Below are 22,940 nucleotides of genomic sequence, written 5' to 3'. Positions count from 1 at the left end.
CGTCTAGTAAGTTGCGAGACCTGAGCATTTAAAAAAAAAAAAACTGTTGAAAAGAGTTTAGTCTGTGAATTCCTGCCCTAATAGAGCCCGACCGATCATGGATTTCTTTTGGGTCCATTAGTTTTTTTGTGCTCCAAAATCTTGAACATACTTCCACTTCATAAAACATTTACTAGAAAAGTATGCGCTAAGAAAACTGAAATATTTCTGTTGTACTTTCAAATACGCTGTTGTGAATGCTTTTAAAGAGGTATTTCTTAAGTGTTTACAACCATTATCTAGAATACCTACATAATCGACCAATCTAGCATTTATCACACATTTAATACCATGCATAATGTGTACCACATTTAACAGTATTAAAGACAAGAAATATGCTTACATTTCAAATATTAATGTAAGGTATAAATAGTTCTATTTAAATAAATAAATATCTTTGAGATTTTCTACAAGACAGGCCTTAGTGAAGGTTGCTGTTTAACAGCCTTACCAGTGTCATCCATTATGAAACTGCAGGAACATCAAGAGTATGTTGGTCTTAATGAGACAATTACAGCACATCTACCATGAGCAGTACATTAACCTGAAAATATGGAAGCACTTAATACAAACATAATGAGAAGGATAGCATGTATCCCTTTTATTCCCATAATACCTTAAAAAAAAAGACCATAACAGCTTGTTTTGTTCCCCCTCTGATTACGCCAAATAATCGGTCAGGCTCTTGAAGGCAGCACTAGGTAAGAGTCTGAACAGAAATACTCATCCAAGCTCTCAGTCTGAGACCTATCATATTACCAAACAATTTGTGCACTGTGTGGGGACACAAAACAAATGAAATAAAATAAAAACCTAAAATGGTCTCTGACAGGCACTATCACTTATTCTAAAATGTCTACAGTATTACTGTCCCTACCAGAGGTAGTATTTTATCAATGCCAGTCTTAAGTGTCCATTAAAGAACAACATTTGAAAACACCCCAGTAAAGGAGGCAAGTCTTGCCAAGATTAGCATCTGTGTGCGACACCATCTGGACAAGTACAGCAGAAAACCTGATGTGGTACGATTATTGGCATTGGGCCTTGGGTGGAGAAAGAGTCTTGTAATAGAATATTGTTTTGAAATCTTCCCTTGAAGCGGCAAGATTGGAGTGTGGCCTTAGAGGAAAGGTTCCACGCCCAGTCCCATGAATGCATTATCATCCATGTTGAAGGAGGACTCATAAGTCTGTTGGGTATTCTGATGCATCTTCTGATGGTGCCGGAGGTTGGACTTGCTAGAGAAACGCTTGTCACAAAGGAGGCAGGAGAAAGGCTTCTCTTTGGTGTGGATGCGCCTGTGGCAGATAAGCTGGGTGGAGACCCGGAAGGCCTTGCCACACTCCAGGCACTGATAGCGTTTGGGTTCTGTGTGAATGCGCCGGTGATTCTTCAGCGCCATGAGATTGGTGAACTCCTTTTGGCAGACCGAGCAGAAGAAGGAGCCAGTCTTGTGGCTGTTCTTGTGGTTGAGCAGTGAACCAGCGTGGCGGTAAGTGCGCCCACAGTGCTCGCACACATGACTTTTCTCTTCCCTACCGTATCCCTCGCTACTTTCCCGCTGGTCTTGCAGCACTCGGCTGAAGGCTGAATCGATCTTAGGAAGGCTCTGAATTCCTATCTGCTGGTCTAGTGCCGAGTCCCAGCCTAAATCCTGCTGCATCTGCATACCTTGCTCATGGTGTGACTGCCCCTGCAAGCCGCCATGGAGCTCCTGGTGCTGCTGAAAACTAGCCAGGTTTGGGAAGTTCTGTTGACATATGTTGCAGTAATAGGGGAGTTCCTTACTATGCACCTCCATGTGGCTCTGCAGGTGTGCAAACTCACAGAAGGTTTTCCCGCAATCTGGGCAGCAGTGGCGAGCCATTTGAGAATGACTCTCTAAATCCAGAGGGTCCGTGAATGTTTTTAGGCAGAGAGTGCAGTGTAGGAGGTCAGTGGAATGAGTCTTCTTGTGGTTAAGAAGGGAACCGGCATGTCTATAAGAGCGTCCACACTGATCACACCTGTAACAAAGGAAAAGATTGGCATCAGATGACGGATAGGCAAGGATAGGTGTTCAAATAGCATTTAAGAAAAAAAATGACTCACGTATAGCATTTGTCCACACCGTCTTGATTTACAGTAGAGTTTGGATTGCCGTTTCGGTAACAGCGATGTCTCTTTAGCCCAGATTTTCCCTGGAAGCTTTTGCCACATGTTTGGCAGCTGTAACGAGTTATTCCTCGTGTATGGATTTTTTGATGATTGTAAAGGATACTGGAGAGACGGAAGGCTTTACCACAAGTAGGACAGACATACTTTTTCTTCTGCGTGTGAATGCGTGTGTGATTTCGTAAAGCCATGGGATTGGAAAAGGGCTTGGCACAGAAGGTGCAGGTGAAATGGCCTGTTTTGTGAGTGTTCTTATGGTTCAACAAGCTACCAGCGTGACGGTAACTGCGACTACAAATGTTGCACTTGAATGGTCGTTCTTCTTTTTCTAGGTCCGCACCATCGTTGTCACCATCTACATCTCCTAGGGGGACCGAATCAGGGGCAGTCTCTATACTACAGGTGTGTCCTTCAAGTAGTTCAGTATCTGGAAATACAAGACGGCACTGCTTGCAAGTCAAATTCTTTTCTCGTTTGTGGCCCCTGACCTTTCCTCTTGCTGCTGCATTTCTTTTCTTGGTCAAACAAGTGTGGTTGAGTAACTGTTTGTTTCCCCTGAAGGCCTTTCCACAGTCTTGGCAGCAGTGTCTTTTGACGGCAAAGTGTATTCGCAAATGATTCTTCATTGCTAGCTGGTTGGAGTAAGTGTTGTTGCACAACGCACAGTAATATTCACCTGTCTTGTGCGAGTTTTTGTGGTTGACCAAGCTTCCTGCATGTCGATAGCTTCGCCCACACTGATCACAGACAAAAGGGCGAGGGTCTCTGGGATCTCCCATCTGGCCCTCTTTTTCTTGGCTAGACTGATCACTGTTAGAGGTCTGCCGTTGCTTGTGGCGTCTGCTCATTCTCTTTTTGCTGGAATTAAGTGCCTGCATTCCACTCCCTGAAGCATTCCCACTCATCTGCATGAGGGTCTGAATTTGTTTGTTGAGCTCTTCAATCTTAGCTTTGTTTTCCTGATGTACCCTCTGGTGGTTCAACAGTTGTTTATAGATTTTGAATGCTTTCCCACATTCTGTGCATCTATGCCTGGCAGAAAAAGAAAACGATCAGAAAAAAAAAAAAAAAGAACTTGACTGTAAAACAATATAGAGAAGTATGACCTATACAAGAACTTTTTTCAAAGCAATCCAATTCTGAAGTTCAATATGAATTTTTTTTTTTTTTAAATACTTACTTTTTAACATCAAAGTGTGTCCTCTGGTGATTCTTGAGAGCCAGCAAATTATAAAAACGCTTTTGGCAAACAAAGCAGCGAAACACTCCAGTTTTGTGAGACTTCTTATGATTGAGTAATGATCCAGCATGTCTGTACGAACGACCACATTGGTCACACTTGTACTGGCGCTCTCCATCATGTGGACTCGCCTGCAAAAGTTCTCGTTGAAATTTACTTTTAAGAAGTGATTTCTCCCCACATTTCTCCTCCACTTGTCCATCTCGTTGTCCTGTGCAGTTGTGGTTATTGAGGTGATTAATATCGCTGCAGCTTATGCCACATTTCCCACAAATAATACTTTCCATTTCTACTTTTGGTTTGAGCTCATTCTGGTGGTTGGTTACAAATTGTTCTTGTGGATTACTTTCTATATTGCTATGCAAGAGCTGGTGGGCTTGTAGGTCTTGTTTCTTTGTAAAGCTCTCTCCACAAGTGCTGCAGATAATCAGACTGCAGTCACCCTGCTGATTTTCACTCGGTTCATCTTTCTTAACCTCTAGAGAAGACAACAATGATGGGCCACATGCTGAAGGTGCGCCATGAGTTTGAGTATGACCTCTGAGATGGCTTCGCAGTGCACGCATGCTAGTATAGTGATTCCCACACACTGAGCACTGATACATCTCTCCATCATCTTCTTCTTCATCGTCTTCACATTCAGCTTCACTGTCACTCATCTCACCATGAACATTGTCATGAAAGGTCTGCTGTCTAAAATAGGCCTCTGATGCACTAGCATTGTGTCCCTCAAAACCAACATCTTCCCCTGACTCTCCTAAGAAATGTTGATGCTTTGTGTTGTGAAAGTCCATGTGACCAGGTGAGCCGTTCATCATGGTCTGATACTGCTGATTCAGGAGGGGACAAATGTGTGACTTGATTCCTGCAATATCAGTAAATGTTTTACCACAGTCAGCACACATGTGCCTCTCCATGAGGTGTTCATCCTGAGGTAGGTGCTCATCTGAGAAGGAATTGTCAAACTGCTCATGAAATTCAGAAGCATTCGTCTCATTCACATGCTCCTCATCGGATTTATGCTGCACAGAGTCTACCAGGTCCTGAGGAAGGCCTAATATTCCACTTACATCTTCCTCATGTGATTGAAAACAGTTCTGTTGGTTCTCGTGTGTCAAGGGCTCTGAGGAAAGCCAATCACCCTCAGAACTAGCAGGCAAAGATGCGGGCCTTCCCTTATGGATCCGAAGGTGGCTTCGCAGAGCCGCCAAATGTAGGTAGTTCTTGCGGCAGATGGAACACTGAAAGATCCCGGTTTGATGGGACCGTTTGTGATTTATAAGACTGCCTGCATGCCTGTAGCTTTTGCCACAGATGTGGCACTTGAATCTGCGATCAGAACTGTCAGCATCTTCTACTTTGATGTTATCAGTACCCTGTGCTGAACAATCAGGGTTGAGGTTTTCTGATGGTAGGGCCATTGGCTGTCCCTGAGCATGTAGAGTCAATGGATTTTCATCTAAAGAGTTGGGTAGATAAATATGACCATTTTCCAATGGCCCATCTGCTTGGGAATATTCAATAGCTTTATTGAGTAACGGGGGCAATGGTGGAGTGTCACTAGAGGGGGGATAAGGATTAGACTCTGGGGAATGAGTAACACTATCATTGTAAGAAAAATTGTGCTCCTCTGACAAGTTAGTAGGGAGCTCAAATGACACCGAGGAGGAGTTATGCAACAGAATGTGATTTTGAAACTCATCATCATTAGCAAAAGCAACCTGACAAAGGTGACAAAAATGTATATTAGCATCACCATTCTGTGGCATAACATGAGGGGCAAGTTCTTGCTTGCACACTGTGAGGGCAGCTTTAGAGGTTTGCACACTGAGACGACCTCGGGTTTTACTGTGGATTCGCTGGTGACTATTAAGTGCAGCAAGATTATTGAAATGTTTAAAACAGACTGGACACTCAAATACCCCCATTTGATGAGTTTTCTTATGATTTATGAGGCTGCCATGATGTCTGTATGTCTTGTCACACAAGTCACATTTGAACGGCCTGTCTCCAGCATCATCTTCAGCTGCCATGTCACTTTCTGTGGTGGTGTTTGAAATGTGTTCTGACACGGCACCATTACTAAGGCTGCTCATTGGAGCAATATTTAGCTTCATGTCTGGCTGCAAATCTGGTATCATGTCAAAATCCATCTCGTCTAGATGCAGCAACTCATCATCTTTATAATCACTTTCAATAAGACTATTTGCAGAATCCTTTGTCCTGATTTGAGACTCTTTATTGCGATGGACCTTTTGATGGGTGACCAGCTGAGTTGCAAGGCGAAAAGCCTTTCCGCAATCGGTGCAAGAATATTTCTTTCTAGATGTGTGGATGCGCAGGTGGCTTTTGAGAGCCAATGCATTGGAGAGCTTCCTGGAGCATATATGACACTGAAAAGAGCCAACCTCGTGTGTTTTTCTGTGGTTAGCCAAGCTGCCAGCATGTCTGTAGCCTCGTCCACATTCATCACATTTGAACTTCCGTTCCTCTTCCGACTGATGAAAAGTGTCTGTATGCTCCAAAAGACTGGGCATGCTTGCACATACTACACCACAATGTCTACACGAAAAGCCTTTGGTCCGGCCTGGCTCTTGCATAGCTATAATGGTATAGTATAATCATAAGAAATGTCAACAAGAGCCAGTTTGAATGACTGTGAGGGACAAACCTGTCCTTGCTATTATCAAATTGGCTTGTTTGAAGAGGTGTAAAGGCAACATTCAAAACATTAACTGAGAATACAGTCCGTTCCATTCCATTGGAAAAATGTCATTGTGAAGATTATGTAAGCGCAGGCACTGGATGAAATCTGTAACAGGAAAACCCATACATTATTTACCATTAAGTTCACATAAGGCAGTTGCATAACAAGAAAGTCAATAATGATGAAAAGCTAACATTAACATTGCTTTCTAATGAGACCAAGTCTTGACAAAAAGCTCTGAGTTTACATAACCCATGAGTAACCAAATAAAAGGAAGTATTCTAACATTACTATAAAATAAAAATCTGCACTGGTTTACAAGGGAAATGCATGCAAAACTGAAGATTCTATCTTCAGTCTTTAATCTTCATATGACTTTCTTTCCGTATGACAGTCTCAGTCAATATTCACTTTTATTGTATGGACTAAAAATGTAATAAAAGGAAATGCTGTCTGAAGCTGTCATTCTGCCTGACATCTCCTTTAATGCTGTTAGAAGAAAGTCCTACAGGGTTGGAATGTCATGAGGGTGAGTAATTAGGAATTTGGTATAAGGTAAACCGATTCCTCTAAAAGGTCAAAGGTCTCTATTATTGTTACCATTTTAATAAATTATTAATTTATTAAATTATTTTAAACAAAAATCAATTAAAACAGAAACAGAACTTGGGACAAAATAAGATGGATTTCATTGGATAAATAGTGACTTTTCTTTTCTGGGTGAATTGTCACTTTAATAAACACTTTTTATATGTTCACATTAAAAAGTGTTCATTAAGCACACAAAAAACACACTTTTTTTATACAAGCAACGATTAAACCAACTTGGACGTTATATATAAAACCAAAGTACATGCAGGGGTTTTTATATCCATTCAAAGCTATTTACCATCAATCATGAAGCCTTTAGTCAGCTCCAGTTTTTAATCTTATTTATATCTTATTTTAAAACGCTATTCAATAAAATAAAGCTTATACAGTGTATCTGTCTGGATCTGACAGTATCATTGATCTCTAATGGATTTTAGGTAGAATTTATATAGATGAGTGGGCAGCTTGAAGGATCAACTCACCCAACAGCAGTTAGGTGACAGACTGCCTCACACAATGGAGCTCTATTGACACAGTAAACACTTGCCAGTACATTAGCCTAACAGCTAGCAACACAAGCACAATTTTGATAATTTTAATAGTCGTATAGCCGTGGTCTAAATGAATATAGTAGACAGATTGCCCTTGAGTTGAACTGAATAAAATATGTATTAGTCAGTAGCATCCCATCCCGTTGCAGGTGACAGACTGCCTCACACAATGGAGCTCTATTGACACAGTAAACACTTGCCGAGTACATTAGCCTAACAGCTAGCAACACAAGCACAATTTTGATAGTTTTAATAGTCTTATAGCCGTAGTCTAAATTAATGTAGTAGACAAATTGCCCTTGAGTTGAACTGAATAAAATATGTATTTGGGAGAGGCAGTAGCATCCCATCCCGTTGCGAGCTAGTTAGCATTTGACGGCTAGAATCTACGGCTAAAACTAACCCACTAATACGGCAAAAAAGACGATAGGAATATACATACTGAATGTTGCAGTCTCCCTGTGTGATGTTGGCGCATGTAATGTTGGCACTCCGTTCACTTTATTTTAGTTTCAGGACGGGCGTGTTCGTCCCCCTTTCTACCAATTGTCTTTTCCACCATCCCACTCGACTCACTTCCTGCTCTTGTTGCTAGGAAACAGGAAATGTGCATCAGCGAAAAACGTCCGTACGTTCAAATCTTAAGAGGTGTTTTCTGTAACAACATATTTTCATTCGAAAACTTATTATACTTATATTATTTCTACTCTCTCCGCCAGTTCCTATTGGAATAATTTAATAGCATGAACTACATGAAGTTTAGTAACTTACCCGCTTTTCCCAAAACGTTTGCTCACTAGTGACCATTAATGTTTTATTTTTGTAATATATAACCACAAATTTGTGCAAACACAGCAATTGGCACTCTTACATTATATGTATATAATTAAATATTATTCAGCTATCAGTACTTCTTGGAATTTGTTCCACCCATTACGTTATATTTTCGAAGCCTCGTTTTTGTTTGTTCGTTCATTCTTTAATGTTGTCATTAATGTTAATAACAGCTTGTATTATTAAAAATGCACAATTCCACTGTATTTGTCAACTCTTTAAATAAATCTATTGCAAATACACAGTTACTAGAACCAGTTAACCGCACTATAATTTTTTTGCCAATTCACATTTTGTTATGTAACTTTATATGCACAAAACAACTGCACATCCACGTACATTGAAGTGAGCATACATAATTTCCCCTCCCACAGACTCTCTCCCCACCCCATTCTATCCCACTCACCATGCACTCTAGTCCATAGAAACACCGTAGCAAGAACACCAAAATAGCAGAGGCATGACAGCGTTTTAATTTAAGAGAAATTCAGATCATTTTGTAGACATTCCCCAGGTGGTGAGTGAGGAAGTCATGAAGGCTCACATCTCTGCGTTCACTGGGTAATTTCGTCGTGGTCCTAAAGCCGCCGACCTTCTCCTGAGATTGATCAATTTGCTATTCATTGTCAAAGACACACGTCTCTCCGGAGAGCACAAAAGGTACGTAACGTAAATCACATTTTGTAAGCATACTAAAAAGATAAAAAACGATAACATTTAGTTATGCAGCGATTATAATGAAGTGACAAGCGACTGCAAATCGCTTCGCATGTTCAGCGGTCCTAAAGCCAGCCATTTTGTGTTATGGTGCAAGCTAAAAGAGCAGTTGTATGCTTTGAAGACATGTTCATTGGCTCTTTGAATTACCACTCTATTGTATTCGCATTGCTTCTATTTGGTCATGGTCGTTATGTTAAATTTCTGTTAACATCGAAATGTAATTCAGTTTTGTACACGAGTAGCTCAGATGCCAACTTCCTTTGAGAACAAGAGCTTCTTTCCTAATTGTCCCTGAGGTCCTAATGCCGGCCATTTTGTGCTGCCTGCGCCTGCCCCATCCCAGCGTATTTAATTTTTTTAACAAAATATTCACCATGGTTTTTGCCAAAATATTACATACTAGTTTTATTTATATACACTGTATGTTATATACATCCTATACTAAATACTACATGCTAGTTACTACAGTTATTGTTCCTATAATAAAGTCTGTCATTAATTACTACCTTCATGTTGTTCCGAACACGTAAGACCTTCGTTCATCTTCAGAACACAAATTAGGATATTTTTGATGAAGTCTGAGAGCTCTCTGAGCCTGCATAGACAGCAACGCAACTGAAATGTTCCCAGACCTAGAAACATAGTAAGGACATCAGTAAAACAGTCCATGTGACATCAGTGGCTCATCACCAATTTTGCGAAGCTACGAGAATACTTTTTGTGCGCAAAGAAAACAAAAATAAAATCTTTATTCAACAATTCTTCTCCCCCGAGTTACCATCTTCCGTCATTTTTGAGAGTAGCACAACGCATGCATGCGCTTTCTCCTGAATGTAATCAGCGCATACGTCGTGCTACTCTCCAAAATGGCAGAAGACGGTAACTCGGGGGAGAAGAATTGTTGAATAAAGTCATTATTTTTGTTGAGCCACTGATGTCATATGGACTGTTTTACTGATGTCCTTACTACGTTTCAGGGTCTGGGAACATTTCAGTTTCATCAAAAATATCCTAATTTGTGTTCTGAAGATGAACGAAGGTCTTACATGTTTGGAGCGACATGAGGGTGAGTAATTAATGAGAGAATTTTAATTTTTGTGTGAACTAGCCATTTAACTTAAATTTGCCTTCATTGTCATAAGATATAAAATATACTAAATGATGGAGGAAAATGCATTTTTAAAAGAAAATTAACAGTAAGTGTAGTATTTAATATATTTTTCCTAAAAAAAAAAAGAATAAAGTTGGAACAAAGAGTAACTTATAACAGCAAAGAATACAAGTGACAAAAAATGTAAGTAAAGTAAGGAAATGAACTCTAAATTAAATTATAACACAAATTCAAGGCACTCATTGTGTATTTTGTTGTTCTCTCCAGCATCATCAGAATGGCTTCACCCCAACCAGGTAGCCCACCAACCGCAGAGCAGTATACACCACCGCCTTCTGAGACAGAGCCCAACAAAGAACCAGACAACTCATCAGAACAACCTACGAAAAGAAGAGGCAAAGGGAGACCGCCAAAAACTTTGCACACTTTTAAATGCTCGACCTGTCAGGAGGTCTTTACCAGCCCTTCAGCTCTACAAAGCCACAAGCTGTCAGTACATGGTAAAGACAAACAGCAGCAGTACACCTGCGGTAAGTGCACAAAGACGTTCTCCAGCCGGGCGCAGCTTTCCAAGCATCAGCGCTCCCATTCTGCTCAGCGTCCATTCCAGTGCCCACACTGCCATAAGGCTTACAAGACTCCAACGGAGTTACGCAACCACAGCCGTTCACACACAGGAGAGAAACCGTTTGTTTGTTTTGACTGTGGCAAGGCATTTATGCAGGCCATTTGCCTGCGTATCCACATGACGCAGCACAGTGGCGAAAGGCCTCACTCTTGCCCTCATTGCTCTAAGAGTTATCCCACACTATCCAAACTCAAAGTGCACCAACGATCACACACCGGGGAGAAGCCTTACTTTTGTTCCGAGTGTGGGAAGAGTTTCGCCGACCCTTCGGTGTACCGCAAGCATCGGCGTAATCACCAAGGCCACCGGCCGTATTCTTGTGGCCAGTGTGGCAAAACGTACACGGAGCTGAAGGACTTGAAGAACCATGAGCGTTCGCACACGGGCGAAAAGCCTTACCTGTGCTCGGACTGCGGCAAAGCCTTCTCCCGGTCGTCCTCTTTGGCGTGCCACTTGCGAATCCACTCCAAGAGCAAGCCGTATCAGTGTGAACAGTGCGGCAAAGGTTTTACTCAGCTGTCCTCGTACCAGTCCCATCTTCGTACCCACTCGGGTGAAAAACCCTTCTTGTGTCCACAGTGCGGCAAGATGTTCTCCGATCCCTCTAGTTTCCGCCGACATCAACGGGCGCATCAAGGATTCAAGCCATACCCTTGTGACAAGTGCACTAAGAGGTTTCGGCAGCCTGCGGACCTTGCGGTGCATCAGCGTGTGCACTCGGGTCAGCGGCCCTACAAATGCCAACGCTGCGATAAAGCATTCGTCGCTTCTTGGGATCTGCGGCGCCACATGCTTGTTCACTCCGGTCTGCGGCCTTTTTCTTGCACCGAATGTGGCAAGTCCTTTACGGAGCGCTCTAGTCTGAACAAGCACAGAAGGGTGCATTCAGGGGAGCGGCCTTACAAATGCCAGCTGTGCTTCAAGTCGTTTGTTGTGTCATCCAGTTTGCGCAAGCATGAGAGGACACACTTGTCCGAGAGGCCGTTACAGGTCCAGGCCGCTCCTGAAACGGCTCAGATGTTTCCCACCACCCTGCCTCAGTTCTCCTGCTCTCACTGTGATATGATATTTGGAACATGGGAGGAAGTGCAGGCCCATTCCAGCCTACACACTATCTCTCCCCCATCTGATTCTACGGTTTTGGCTTTACCTATTGGCCCATACATTTGTGTGATCTGCCAGGCAGAGTTTGTTCAGCTGGCTGATATGCAGGCACACGAGAAACTGCACCCCAAGCCACGACCTCACGTTTGTGACCAGTGCGGTAAGGGTTTCCTGAATAAAGCCGGGCTTCGTAAACACCAGCGCATCCACTCGACCAGTCGGCCACATTGCTGCGCTGTTTGCGGAAAGGCTTTTCTTTTCGCCGCCTACCTTCGCAAACACTTACGCACCCACCGCGACACTGAGTCCTCATCCTCCCTGCCTCAGACAGATATAGTGCACAGCCAACCCCTGCCATTCCCACCAAGTGCTGCGTCACCGTCGGGATCCGAGCCCACCGCTATTCCTCTGACTGTTCCGGAGACTGTGCCGGTGTCGGCATTTCAGACAATGCCAGCCCATGTGTATATAGACAAGAAAGAGGGGCTCTGAACTTATTGCTGACTGTGTCGGCTGCTTTGAGAGAATCTTGCAAAAAGCCTGAAAATCAATAAAATCTCATTTTTAAATAGTATAAAATGCTTCAGTGCATAAATAGCCACAAAATAATGTCTTTAATTTACCTTGATATTGTACAAAAATGTATTTCTCTTTAGAAATGTGCCAAGATTGCTGAGAGGATTTAAATTTTTAAGGTATGTCTGAATCGAAGAGTCAGTTAATGGTTCTCCTCAGTGTCATAATCGCATTTAATTTAATATGTCATGTTTATACACATGAAATCAGTGTAATATTTGAATTCTGATTTGAATCACAAGACCTTACTTATTTAAATCACATTTTTTTTCTCCATCAACAGACTAAGTTTATACTGTATTTTATTTTTCTGAAGTTTAAACAGCTGTTATTATTTGAGTGTTTTTTAAAGGCAACAAGCCAGTGTATGTGGTGGTAAATATTACCGTAATTACTTTTTGGACATAATATATTGCTTTTATGCTGTACAACTAAACAATATTGCCTCTTGTTCTTCTTTATATGTCCTAAAGCAAAATTGTACTTCATGGATTTTTGACAGTTTGGTGTAGTGTAATATTTATGACTTGAAAAATCATTTATAATACCAGTCACAAATTTGGACACATTGATTAAAGGAGTGTTTTCTATTATCTTAAAAATGTTTAATCTAGTTTTGTAGACACAAAGATATGACTTTCTTTACAATATATTTTTGTCATTAAATAGGTGAATATGCCTAGATAGTGAAAGAAAGAAGCCGACAGTTCCAATTTCATAGTTTTGATAACTTTATTGTTTTTTTATTATACATGTGGAAAATAGTAATTAAATTAGTATTAGTAAAAAATAAATTAAAAAATGGCAGGTTTGTCAACAAATTTTTAACTAGTGGTAGAGTATGCCATTAAACTAACATGTCATTTAAATTCAGTTTGGAATATCATCTAAAGTAAAGGGGTTTGAGCTGTAAACATTTAACATTTGAAGTGTGTAAAAAAATAGATATTATTATTATAAGACAAATACAGATAGGTTTTGGACAAAAACTACTAGAGATCTTGTATTAACCCTAAGTAAAGAAAAAAAAACTGGATAAATGTGAGAAACCATTTTTGATGACGCGTACAGTTACAGGCTATATATTGAGTGAAGCTCAAAATTCTCAACAACTCTCAAAAACTCAACAACTTCAGCACCGGACAAACACACAAAACCTTCGTTCCCTAAAAAGGTACGTTTGGTTCATGTTCTTTAAACAAAATATCCATACTGCTTTTTGAAATCATGTTGATGTATCTCACAATGTACCAAATATTTTAAGCAGATATCTGTAATATAACTGAAAATTCTCCCTTTTTTTTGTACAGATACGTTCTTTATTTCCATAAAGAAGACAAATCCACCCTAGAGAGCGATGGCAGCGATAGTTACCGGGCTCATCCCAATCCTCCGCACTGCAGTGGACTCCACTGCCACCTATAAAGGTCGCACCATGTGGTTCGGTTTGCTCTGCATCCGCCTAGTGACCGTCTTTCTGGCTCAGTTTCCATGGAAAAGCTTAAATGAGGATTTCCACTGTAACAGCAATGACTCCTTCTGCATTAAAGCTTGTTTTAATAAACACTTCGACAATTCTATAGTGATGGCGTGGCATTTCCTCTTTATCCTACTTGTGCTCTCGGTCCTTCTCATGGAGATGTTTTCCTCCCATATTCGATCTTCATTCCAGAAGAAGGAGAGAGAGATGGCATCTCAAAGCGAGCAGGGAGCTGTCACTGATCCCACCATGACTGTTGGTGGTAGGATGATGATAGACCTCCACAAAAGCAAAAGCAGTGTGGTGGTGTACCTGTTCAGCATCATGCTGCGAATTGCAGTGGAGGTTTTGTTCGTGTACGTCTTGTTCTGCTGGGTTCTACCTAAACTGAATGAAGAGTCATACCTTTGTTATGCACAAAAGTTTGGTAAATGTTCAGTACAACAATGTGTGGTCCGAGGGGCAGCAGAAAAGAGAATGTCTGTCTATGCGTTACTGTTTATGTCTGCCCTGGTAATTATAACAAGTGGCCTGTTCTGTCTCTACTCAATAAGCCACTATCTCTGTAATGGTTAACAAAAGGTTTCCATTTAACACAAGCATAGTAAGTAGCTTTAATGCATCTGTATATAAATTGTGTTTTTTTTCTCTTAAATGCTTTTTTTATGGCTTACAGATGAATATTGTGAACTGTATTGACTGTATTTTAATTCAGTCTGATTGAAATTGCAAGTTTAAATGTACCTTTGCAATAAACCAAGAACAAAAAATAGTTAAGGAGATGCTTTTTGGCTCTGTGTGGTGTTTCTGTGTTTGCATTTTTGTGTTTGGTCTGGGTGAGAAGTCATTTTTGTGTGAATGCTGACTGAGCTGTTTTGTTGTAGAGTTCAGCTGTTGTCCTTGTCAAACCTCTGACAATGTACAAGAAGATAAAATGTTTTAGAAAACACAAAGAATCATCATTGTTTTTTGTTTTGCTGGCCAGAGTTTATTTCTTTATATTATTCTCTACTTACATTTACATATATTAAATTAAATTAATAACTATGATAGCTGTATGTTTTGAACATTTTATGTAGCATGAGATAAAAACAGATCATTGTAAAATATATTTGGCTGATGGAGCAGATCAGTTGCAGAGATTTGTGTTGCAGCACACTTTCTCCACCTGAGGAGGCACCTGAGCATCACACTCATTAGTTTTGGCACATCTGCGCACCTCACCGTCTACAAAAAGAAATGCAGAATAGTTTTCACAAATTAAATAATACTCACAACAAATCATCGCACTCCATCAACTGATGCAACTAAATCTCAGTTTACACATCCTATTTTTTATCAGTTTCAACATCTGAGGAAAAGAATATGGTCAACTCACAGGCTGGATGACGCATTTTGATTGTAATGCAATTGTCAAAACCACTGCTGCATTCTTTCACCTCTATCTCATTACAGGTGGGATGGTCTCTGTCAATCTTCTGGCAGTAGTTGCACCTCAGTGCCTGGGCAACTAATGAGATCACAATTTTGAAATCTTTGTTATAATTTTGATTAAAAAAAGTTTCTGTTCTGTTCTGAATTCATTATAATGCTCTATTATATATATATGTGTGTGTGACCCTGGACCACAAAACCAATCTTAAGTCACTGGGGTATTGCAAGTTTAAATGTACCTTTGCAATAAACCAAGAACAAAAAATAGTTAAGGAGATGCTTTTTGGCTCTGTGTGGTGTTTCTGTGTTTGCATTTTTGTGTTTGGTCTGGGTGAGAAGTCATTTTTGTGTGAATGCTGACTGAGCTGTTTTGTTGTAGAGTTCAGCTGTTGTCCTTGTCAAACCTCTGACAATGTACAAGAAGATAAAATGTTTTAGAAAACACAAAGAATCATCATTGTTTTTTGTTTTGCTGGCCAGAGTTTATTTCTTTATATTATTCTCTACTTACATTTACATATATTAAATTAAATTAATAACTATGATAGCTGTATGTTTTGAACATTTTATGTAGCATGAGATAAAAACAGATCATTGTAAAATATATTTGGCTGATGGAGCAGATCAGTTGCAGAGATTTGTGTTGCAGCACACTTTCTCCACCTGAGGAGGCACCTGAGCATCACACTCATTAGTTTTGGCACATCTGCGCACCTCACCGTCTACAAAAAGAAATGCAGAATAGCTTTCACAAATTAAATAATACTCACAACAAATCATCGCACTCCATCAACTGATGCAACTAAATCTCAGTTTACACATCCTATTTTTTATCAGTTTCAACATCTGAGGAAAAGAATATGGTCAACTCACAGGCTGGATGACGCATTTTGATTGTAATGCAATTGTCAAAACCACTGCTGCATTCTTTCACCTCTATCTCATTACAGGTGGGATGGTCTCTGTCAATCTTCTGGCAGTAGTTGCACCTCAGTGCCTGGGCAACTAATGAGATCACAATTTTGAAATCTTTGTTATAATTTTGATTAAAAAAAGTTTCTGTTCTGTTCTGAATTCATTATAATGCTCTATTATATATATATGTGTGTGTGACCCTGGACCACAAAACCAATCTTAAGTCACTGGGGTATATTTGTAGCAATAGCCAAAAATACATGGTATGGGTCAAAATTATAATTTTATCCTGCCAAAAATCATTAGGATATTAAGCAAAGATCATGTTCCATAAAGATATTTTGTAAATGTCCTACTGTAAATATATCAAAACTTAATTTTTGATTAGTAATATTAATAATATGCATTGCTAAGGACTTCATTTGGACAAATTTCAAGGCAATTTTCTCAATATTTAGATTTTTTTGCACCCAGATTCCAGATTTTCAAATAGTTGTATCTCGGCCGAATATTGTCCTATCCTAACAAACCATATGGAAAGCTTATTTATTCAGTTTTCAGATGTTGTATAAATCTCAATTTTAAAAAATTGATCCTTATGGTTTTGTGGTCCAGGGTCACATATATATATATATTACCCAGTTTATTGTAATGACAATGTTTTTGAAAAAGTAAAAATTGTTTCCCACTTACCACAGAGGGCACCTAAAAACATGATCAGAACCAATGTGCGGGATCCCATCTTTGTGTCTTTATCAAACTGACAGTAATAAAAAAAAAATTTAATGATAATGAATGAATGTGTGTGTCTGTGTGTGTGTCTGTGTGTGTGTGTGTGTGTCTGTCTGTGTGTGTATATATATATATATATATATATATACAGATCGATATATATAAGACTAAAAGTACTGTAAAAATAGTCTGACAATATCCTTCTTACCTTCTTAGTCTGTAGTGTTGCTCTGGAATTAATGAGGGAGATGAGCACAGCATGTACATATACGATACCTGATAACAAGTGTACTGTCCTCCTCCCTGCCCTAACAATAACTTGCTACGGGGTATTACATGTCCCATGTACCATTTAGATCCTCAGTTTAAATAAACACATAAATGCATTCATTATGACATAAACAAAATCAACTTTATAATGTCATTTTTTGTTTTATTTCCATTTAGCAACAGCAGTTTTATTACAATTACCCTGTTTTTCAAAGTGTATTTACACAATTTACTTAAATTTATATACTTTAAATTCAAATATTTTTAAAAGCCTTGTTGTACCACTTGTTGTCACCTTACATAAAAAAAACTAAATATATTTAAGGACAATTTCAGTTTTAATATTTTGCATGTAAAATACAACATTATCGCACACATTGCCTCAATATTGAGGTCATTTGCTTTGTGTGCACAACAATGGTGAAATATTATACTGTCCCACCCTAATGTTTTTCTCACATACTGGCTAAACTGAACAAATGAGAACATTCTTAGTCACATGCACATATTTTGAAAATTAAGAAATAAACGTTTATATCCTTTAAATATTATATGAACAGGTTCAAATTATTTGTACTTTTTCATAAACAGATAAAAACACATAGCATCTGAATAACAAGGAAAATCAACAAGTGACTGCCTTTTGAAGAAACAATATCTGTATAAAACAATCAAATACAGAAAAATAATAATCTCATAAAAAACACATCAGCAAAACATCAAATATATGAATGACAGAAAACAAATACTTGACTTTTTTCCCCCTCACTGATCCTGGTCATCTTAGTGGAGAATTGTGTTGTAATCCACAGAACCCTCTTTATACAGACACATCGAAAGGATCATACCACATATCTGCAAAGAGGATGAAAGATATTTTTCCATAAATTAATCATCCATGGTTCAACCTCAGTTAACCATTAATAATCTACCTTTAGCAATGTACTAAATTTACTATTCTGGTCAAACACTGCAGATTCAAATGTTAGGACCAAGCCAATGGATGAATCTTCACACCACACACTAGGCTACTATTATAACAGCTCAATAAATCTACCTTGCCAGTATTCCACAGTGAAATCTCTGTGAGGGGAGATATAATTAAAAGTAACCACTGAGGCCTTTGTACAATCATATTTTGTGACTCCGAGCTCACAAAACAAAAAATACAGTCACACAGTTAGAAAGATTGTAAGAAAAGGTACAGCTAATACAGCGAAATGTCTAGTCTGAGAAACAATATTATGCAAAACAATACTATGGTTGTCCACACCAAGTAGAATCATGCATTAATGTTACTTATTGCACATCGCTCTAGAATACTTGCTTCTGATTAGTCAATTGTAGCAGTCAGAAGTCAAAGGATCTTTTTGGCCCATGAAATTTCACTAATTTGACTGCTCTCTCTTGTTTTAAACAAATGCAACTAATGCAATCTTACGTCTCAGTAGCTGATTGTAATAAAAATGGAGAACCTCAAGTTCTTTAAGTTCTTCTTACTGCTAGGCCGACTGGTTTGCAATTGATAATATACAGATAAGATTATAAAACAATTTTGAAGCAATATTTCATGTCCAACTATTTATTTTTTAGGTGAGGAGCTGTGTAATAAGTAATGTCTACTCAATATTTCAAAATAAGCTCCTTAAGGCTGCAATACAGTTTGTTAAGTTTGTAGTGTCTTGTATTCTGGTAGTGTGTGATCCACATTCATTTAGTGTATGATGTTGTCCAGTTTTTCTCTGTAACCGTACAAAGTTGGCAAGTGTAGTGTTTTAAAATCTGTTCAGATTTAAAATTTGTGTAGTGTATTCCAGCCTTTAAGGACGATACAAGACTGACATTATTTCAGCATGCAAAAATGAGGCACTCAGACACACTACACTAGTCACAAACTGAGACCTGGACAGCTGAACATGATTGCCATGTGACTCTCTAGGGCAGCAACGGTGTGTGCGATTAAGGCAACAGTAAGATACAAGGCATATCCACTGAAGACACTATGAGACAGAACACCATTTTACTTTGTTTATTCTCATTAACTTTAAGTTAGGACAGTAAAGGGTTATAGTTATTTGGATTGTCTGAATCGGGTCTAAAGTGTTTGGTGACAGCTTGCTTACCTCCACCACAGAAATGGACAAAATAATCACGAAAATTATGAGAAGATTTTCATCCAGCCATTCCTTTATATTCTCACTGCAACCCTTTGAGAGAGAGAAAAGAGTGTGATGTGTGATGTTGGAACACAATTTACCCCAAAATAATTACAGGGCAGAACTGAAACCATACCTGATTATAAATCCCACAGGTGTAATTTGAAAGGGTACCATTTGAGAAACATTTGAAACATTTTTGATCTTTTATTTCATATGTCGCATTGACAGTAGCATTGCCTTTGTCGTAGCAAGAACAGGGTATAGAGTCCCCCCAGTCTTCTTTTCCATCCCAACCACAGCATTTGGCCTGTGGAGATGTAATGGTGGAGGTGATATCCTGTTTCAAACTTTCCAAAGTAACTATCAAAGTTTGCTTTCAAATTCTAATGATATCATATACCAGGTGACACCTCTGGCAGAAATAAGAGCACCTTTTCTTAACTTTTTATTGTTAAGCTTTTTAGCTGTGTTGCTGCTTTTTCAATTTACATTTAAAATGAGCTAAAGCAACACAACTTAATTTATAGCCTCATTTAAATATGTCAAATCCATTTGTGCTGGCACTACATGAATCATTTTTGTGGCATTAAACTGAAACTGCATGCAAACACTTGCCTTAAAATAAAAAAGTATGTACTTATACACTTTGATAATTTGTGAATTATTCTTAATTATATGTGTCCAATTTACTTGGAAAATGTAAGTGGAATAACTTGTAAAAGAAAGAAATATGCTTTTTTTCATATTTAGCTTTCTTTTTGTTGTTTACTGCTGTGTGCTTTTGTTTGCTGTGCTGTGACTCACCTCCTGCTGAATGTACTGTAGAGTCCTTTCAAAACTCTTGAGACTGGAATCATTTCTTCCAAATAAGTTTATTAGTTGAATAGTATGCTCCTTTAGTGAACCAGCCAACTGATTAAGAGTCGGGGGGGGGAACAAGTTGAAGATGTTTTGGTCATGATTGCATCTGAAGCTTTATAGGCACATAGCTCTCAAAAATAGAATCAAACTAATTTAAATCTTGACACCAAAGAGGATTAATTAAGTCATGTGCTGGATCGTTCTAAAAAGCCCAGCACTAACTGGGTGGGACTGCTGATCCTCACGCTTGAGTTACCTCAGTCTTCTGGGTGTAGAAAAGAACCCCACCCACTATCTGAGCCGCGAGAAGAACCGTGAGCAGGATAAAATACTGCAGATAAATAAAGCTTATTTTAACATACTGTTACAGTTCAGTGGAGCAGACAAACGTACTGATGTATTACAAACACTTGTACCAAGAACATGCACAATTCCCAAGAGGTTGGTGACTACTACTAAGCTCTTAATATTTTAAGAGTTCTCCTAACAAATAAGGATTAAAGTGTATCTCTGATGGCACAAATCTCAAATCAGTCACAGAAATGGCACACATGGTTTTCTGAAAACTCACAGTTGCCAGCAGGCATTTGACAGTCTTCAGAGAACCCAGACATCCTAAGAAGCCTAATGACATGGTCACAGAGCCGCTGACGATCAGCAGGTAGGAAAAGAGAGAGATGGAAATGTAGGGAGGAGAGGGCACTGCAAAAGATATAGAGCAAATTCTTTAATAGTTCACAATATATAATAATTCATAGACAAAGAACCAAAATAGCACTGTGATTTCCGCACTCAAATATATGTAACACTTACTGAATATTCTGTTCTCTGAAAGTAGTATCCATAGTCCCATAGATAAGAGGAGTGATCCTAAGAGCTAAATGAGACAGTTTCTGTTGAAAAATCACAGTCCAACAGCAGTCCGACATGTGCATTGTATAAAATGTAAACGTTTGGCCTCGCTGAGACCAAAAAGTTATATTACTGTAAGAAAATGATCTCATTGCTGTTAAATGTACCAAATGGTAATGTATGTATTTTATATTTTTGGTATATTATAAATCGGTTAACTGTGTCTTATGACTCATTTTCAACTTACAAAGAATATCAAGTTGAAGAGAAAGAGGAAGTATTTGGTGAGACTGAGACAGCACTCAGATGCCATATCTGTGAGCACAAAATAAATAAATATTAAAATCATCTTATAAGGACCAGTGAAAATTGTAAAAAAAAAAATAAAAAAAATTAAACATTTATATTATCAGTAGGCTGAGAAGCAGAAAATATACCATATTGTTCAACTTTACGTGTTCACAGAACCAAGCTGGTTTCACAGTTTTTCTTTAAGAATAGCATGTGTGCTACATTTGTTTTCATATGTGTTTATATGGATTTGCTGCCCAGAAAGATACTACAAAATAACCCCCGCTCCTTTTCTCAAGCACAAAAACAGAACAGGGTACAGGAAGTGTCTTGTATTCTCGTATTTCCTTGCCTATGGTAACGAAACCAAAGCTATCATTTTACACATGCATGTCATTAACTATTCAAGTACTAGCACATGGGACAAAAGTGCTTTGTTTGCTGTTATGAAAATTTGAGAATACATCCTTCGGTGATTACGTAAATTTAGATTTTTTTAGGGCTACATCCTGTACGATGGTTAAAACAGCCAGTGTTTTTTTATTTTTATTTTTATTTCCCCATCTATAATGTAACATTTTTGATAACATTTAACATTTATGCAACTGGCTTTTCAGGAAATGGTGTCTCAGATAAACAGTGTTTCTATATAATCAACATCTAACTGGCATTTCTCAGAACATTTTAATTTATATGTTTAATTACTAACATTTTGACTGATTCCTTATAATGTTTTCTAGAATCAATGGTTTTACAAAAGAAATAAAGATGATAAACTTACCTTAATCTGGGCAAAGTCGGTAAGTTTACACGGAGGGTAAATGAACCGTGGTGGCTTCACATGAGATCATGTAAAACTAAATTTTGCATATATAAAATTAATTCTGATTCGTTGTATTGCTAGAGAGTTCCTGTCTGTAAGCAAAGCATCTTTGACTATACTTCAGCGGAAAGCAAGTGTACAGAACACCCACCATAAATAAAATATCAGCCCTATAGTCACAGACTCTTACAGCTTTTAGACCCATATACTCCCCTCTTACATCTCCGAATTAGCAGCATTTAATTTGAAATACAAGTAAATTATTATGTGTCATATGACATTTTGTGATGTTTTCATGTTTTTCACAGGCTGCAAGATTTAGAACAATTAATAGATTTGACATTTATGTAAAAAAACACTAAATTGTTTAATCTGTTTTCATCTAACTATTTCCACAATGCATATGATTTCAACTGCTGCCCAAAACCTCAGGATATCGATTTCTGAGAGGGGACAAAAGAAATTACCTCAGGTATAAGAGCTGACCTGCTCTTAGCAGAAGACGAGTGCATAAAAATGAAACACAGGGGCAGAGATCAGGGTTAATTCATCTAAGGTCACTATTATGCCTCCCACAGGAGACTGAAATTTCAGCTCTCATTCCTTGTTTCAACACGCTTCCTTGTCGGCCTGTTCCCCCCACCCCCGCCACAAATGCAGCTTTAGCACAATTAGTTGTAGATAATTAGGTGGAATGTTTTAGGGCTTCCCTGTTAATGGATAGAAAGGAGCAGTAGGTGCTGTAATTATATCTAGGGCAAAGTGCTGTTATTAAATGGAGAAAAGCATCATGGATTGAAATGGATTTCAGTATTGCCTCGTGTGAATCCAATGGATAGATGGATAGATAGATAGATAGATAGATAGA

At 38.7% G+C, this 22,940-nt stretch overlaps 4 protein-coding genes across 5 annotated transcripts; 2 read left to right on the top strand and 2 right to left on the bottom strand.

The window, feature by feature from the left end:
• Positions 1–38: 38 nt before the first annotated feature.
• Positions 39–8,597, bottom strand: LOC107754085 (zinc finger protein 646-like). Of its 2 annotated transcripts, XM_016570400.1 has the most exons (5): positions 8,523–8,597; positions 7,725–7,873; positions 3,374–6,245; positions 2,131–3,225; positions 39–2,045 (listed from the first exon to the last, which is right to left on the bottom strand). In XM_016570400.1, the coding sequence occupies exons 3-5, from the start codon at positions 6,031–6,033 to the stop codon at positions 1,160–1,162; spliced, it is 4,641 nt and encodes a 1,546-aa protein (XP_016425886.1). In that variant the 5' UTR covers positions 6,034–6,245; positions 7,725–7,873; positions 8,523–8,597; the 3' UTR covers positions 39–1,159. The 2 variants fall into 2 exon arrangements, with proteins under 2 accessions (XP_016425886.1, XP_016425887.1); XM_016570401.1 differs by lacking the exon at positions 7,725–7,873 and having other exon boundaries at positions 8,523–8,563.
• znf668 (zinc finger protein 668) lies at positions 8,494–12,532 on the top strand. The gene is made up of 2 exons (XM_016570402.1): positions 8,494–8,776; positions 10,215–12,532. The coding sequence occupies exon 2, from the start codon at positions 10,225–10,227 to the stop codon at positions 12,169–12,171; it is 1,947 nt and encodes a 648-aa protein (XP_016425888.1). The 5' UTR covers positions 8,494–8,776; positions 10,215–10,224; the 3' UTR covers positions 12,172–12,532.
• A 546-nt stretch (positions 12,533–13,078) lies between these two features.
• On the top strand, positions 13,079–14,453 carry LOC107754116 (gap junction beta-5 protein-like). Its single transcript, XM_016570437.1, has one exon. It carries the CDS (start codon positions 13,613–13,615, stop codon positions 14,309–14,311), a length of 699 nt encoding a protein of 232 aa, XP_016425923.1. The 5' UTR covers positions 13,079–13,612; the 3' UTR covers positions 14,312–14,453.
• Positions 14,454–17,849: 3,396 nt separating this feature from the next.
• On the bottom strand, positions 17,850–22,095 carry LOC107754083 (CD82 antigen-like). Its single transcript, XM_016570398.1, has 9 exons — positions 22,031–22,095; positions 21,206–21,273; positions 20,920–20,983; positions 20,678–20,808; positions 20,363–20,437; positions 20,050–20,157; positions 19,379–19,552; positions 19,210–19,293; positions 17,850–17,941 (listed from the first exon to the last, which is right to left on the bottom strand). The coding sequence occupies exons 2-9, from the start codon at positions 21,269–21,271 to the stop codon at positions 17,870–17,872; spliced, it is 774 nt and encodes a 257-aa protein (XP_016425884.1). The 5' UTR covers positions 21,272–21,273; positions 22,031–22,095; the 3' UTR covers positions 17,850–17,869.
• Positions 22,096–22,940: the final 845 nt, after the last annotated feature.

The sequence above is a fragment of the Sinocyclocheilus rhinocerous genome, unplaced genomic scaffold (assembly GCF_001515625.1).
Source record: "Sinocyclocheilus rhinocerous isolate Xijiao unplaced genomic scaffold, SAMN03320098_v1.1 scaffold502, whole genome shotgun sequence".
Lineage (NCBI taxonomy): Eukaryota > Metazoa > Chordata > Actinopteri > Cypriniformes > Cyprinidae > Sinocyclocheilus > Sinocyclocheilus rhinocerous.
This window is presented reverse-complemented; position numbering and strand designations above follow the sequence as displayed.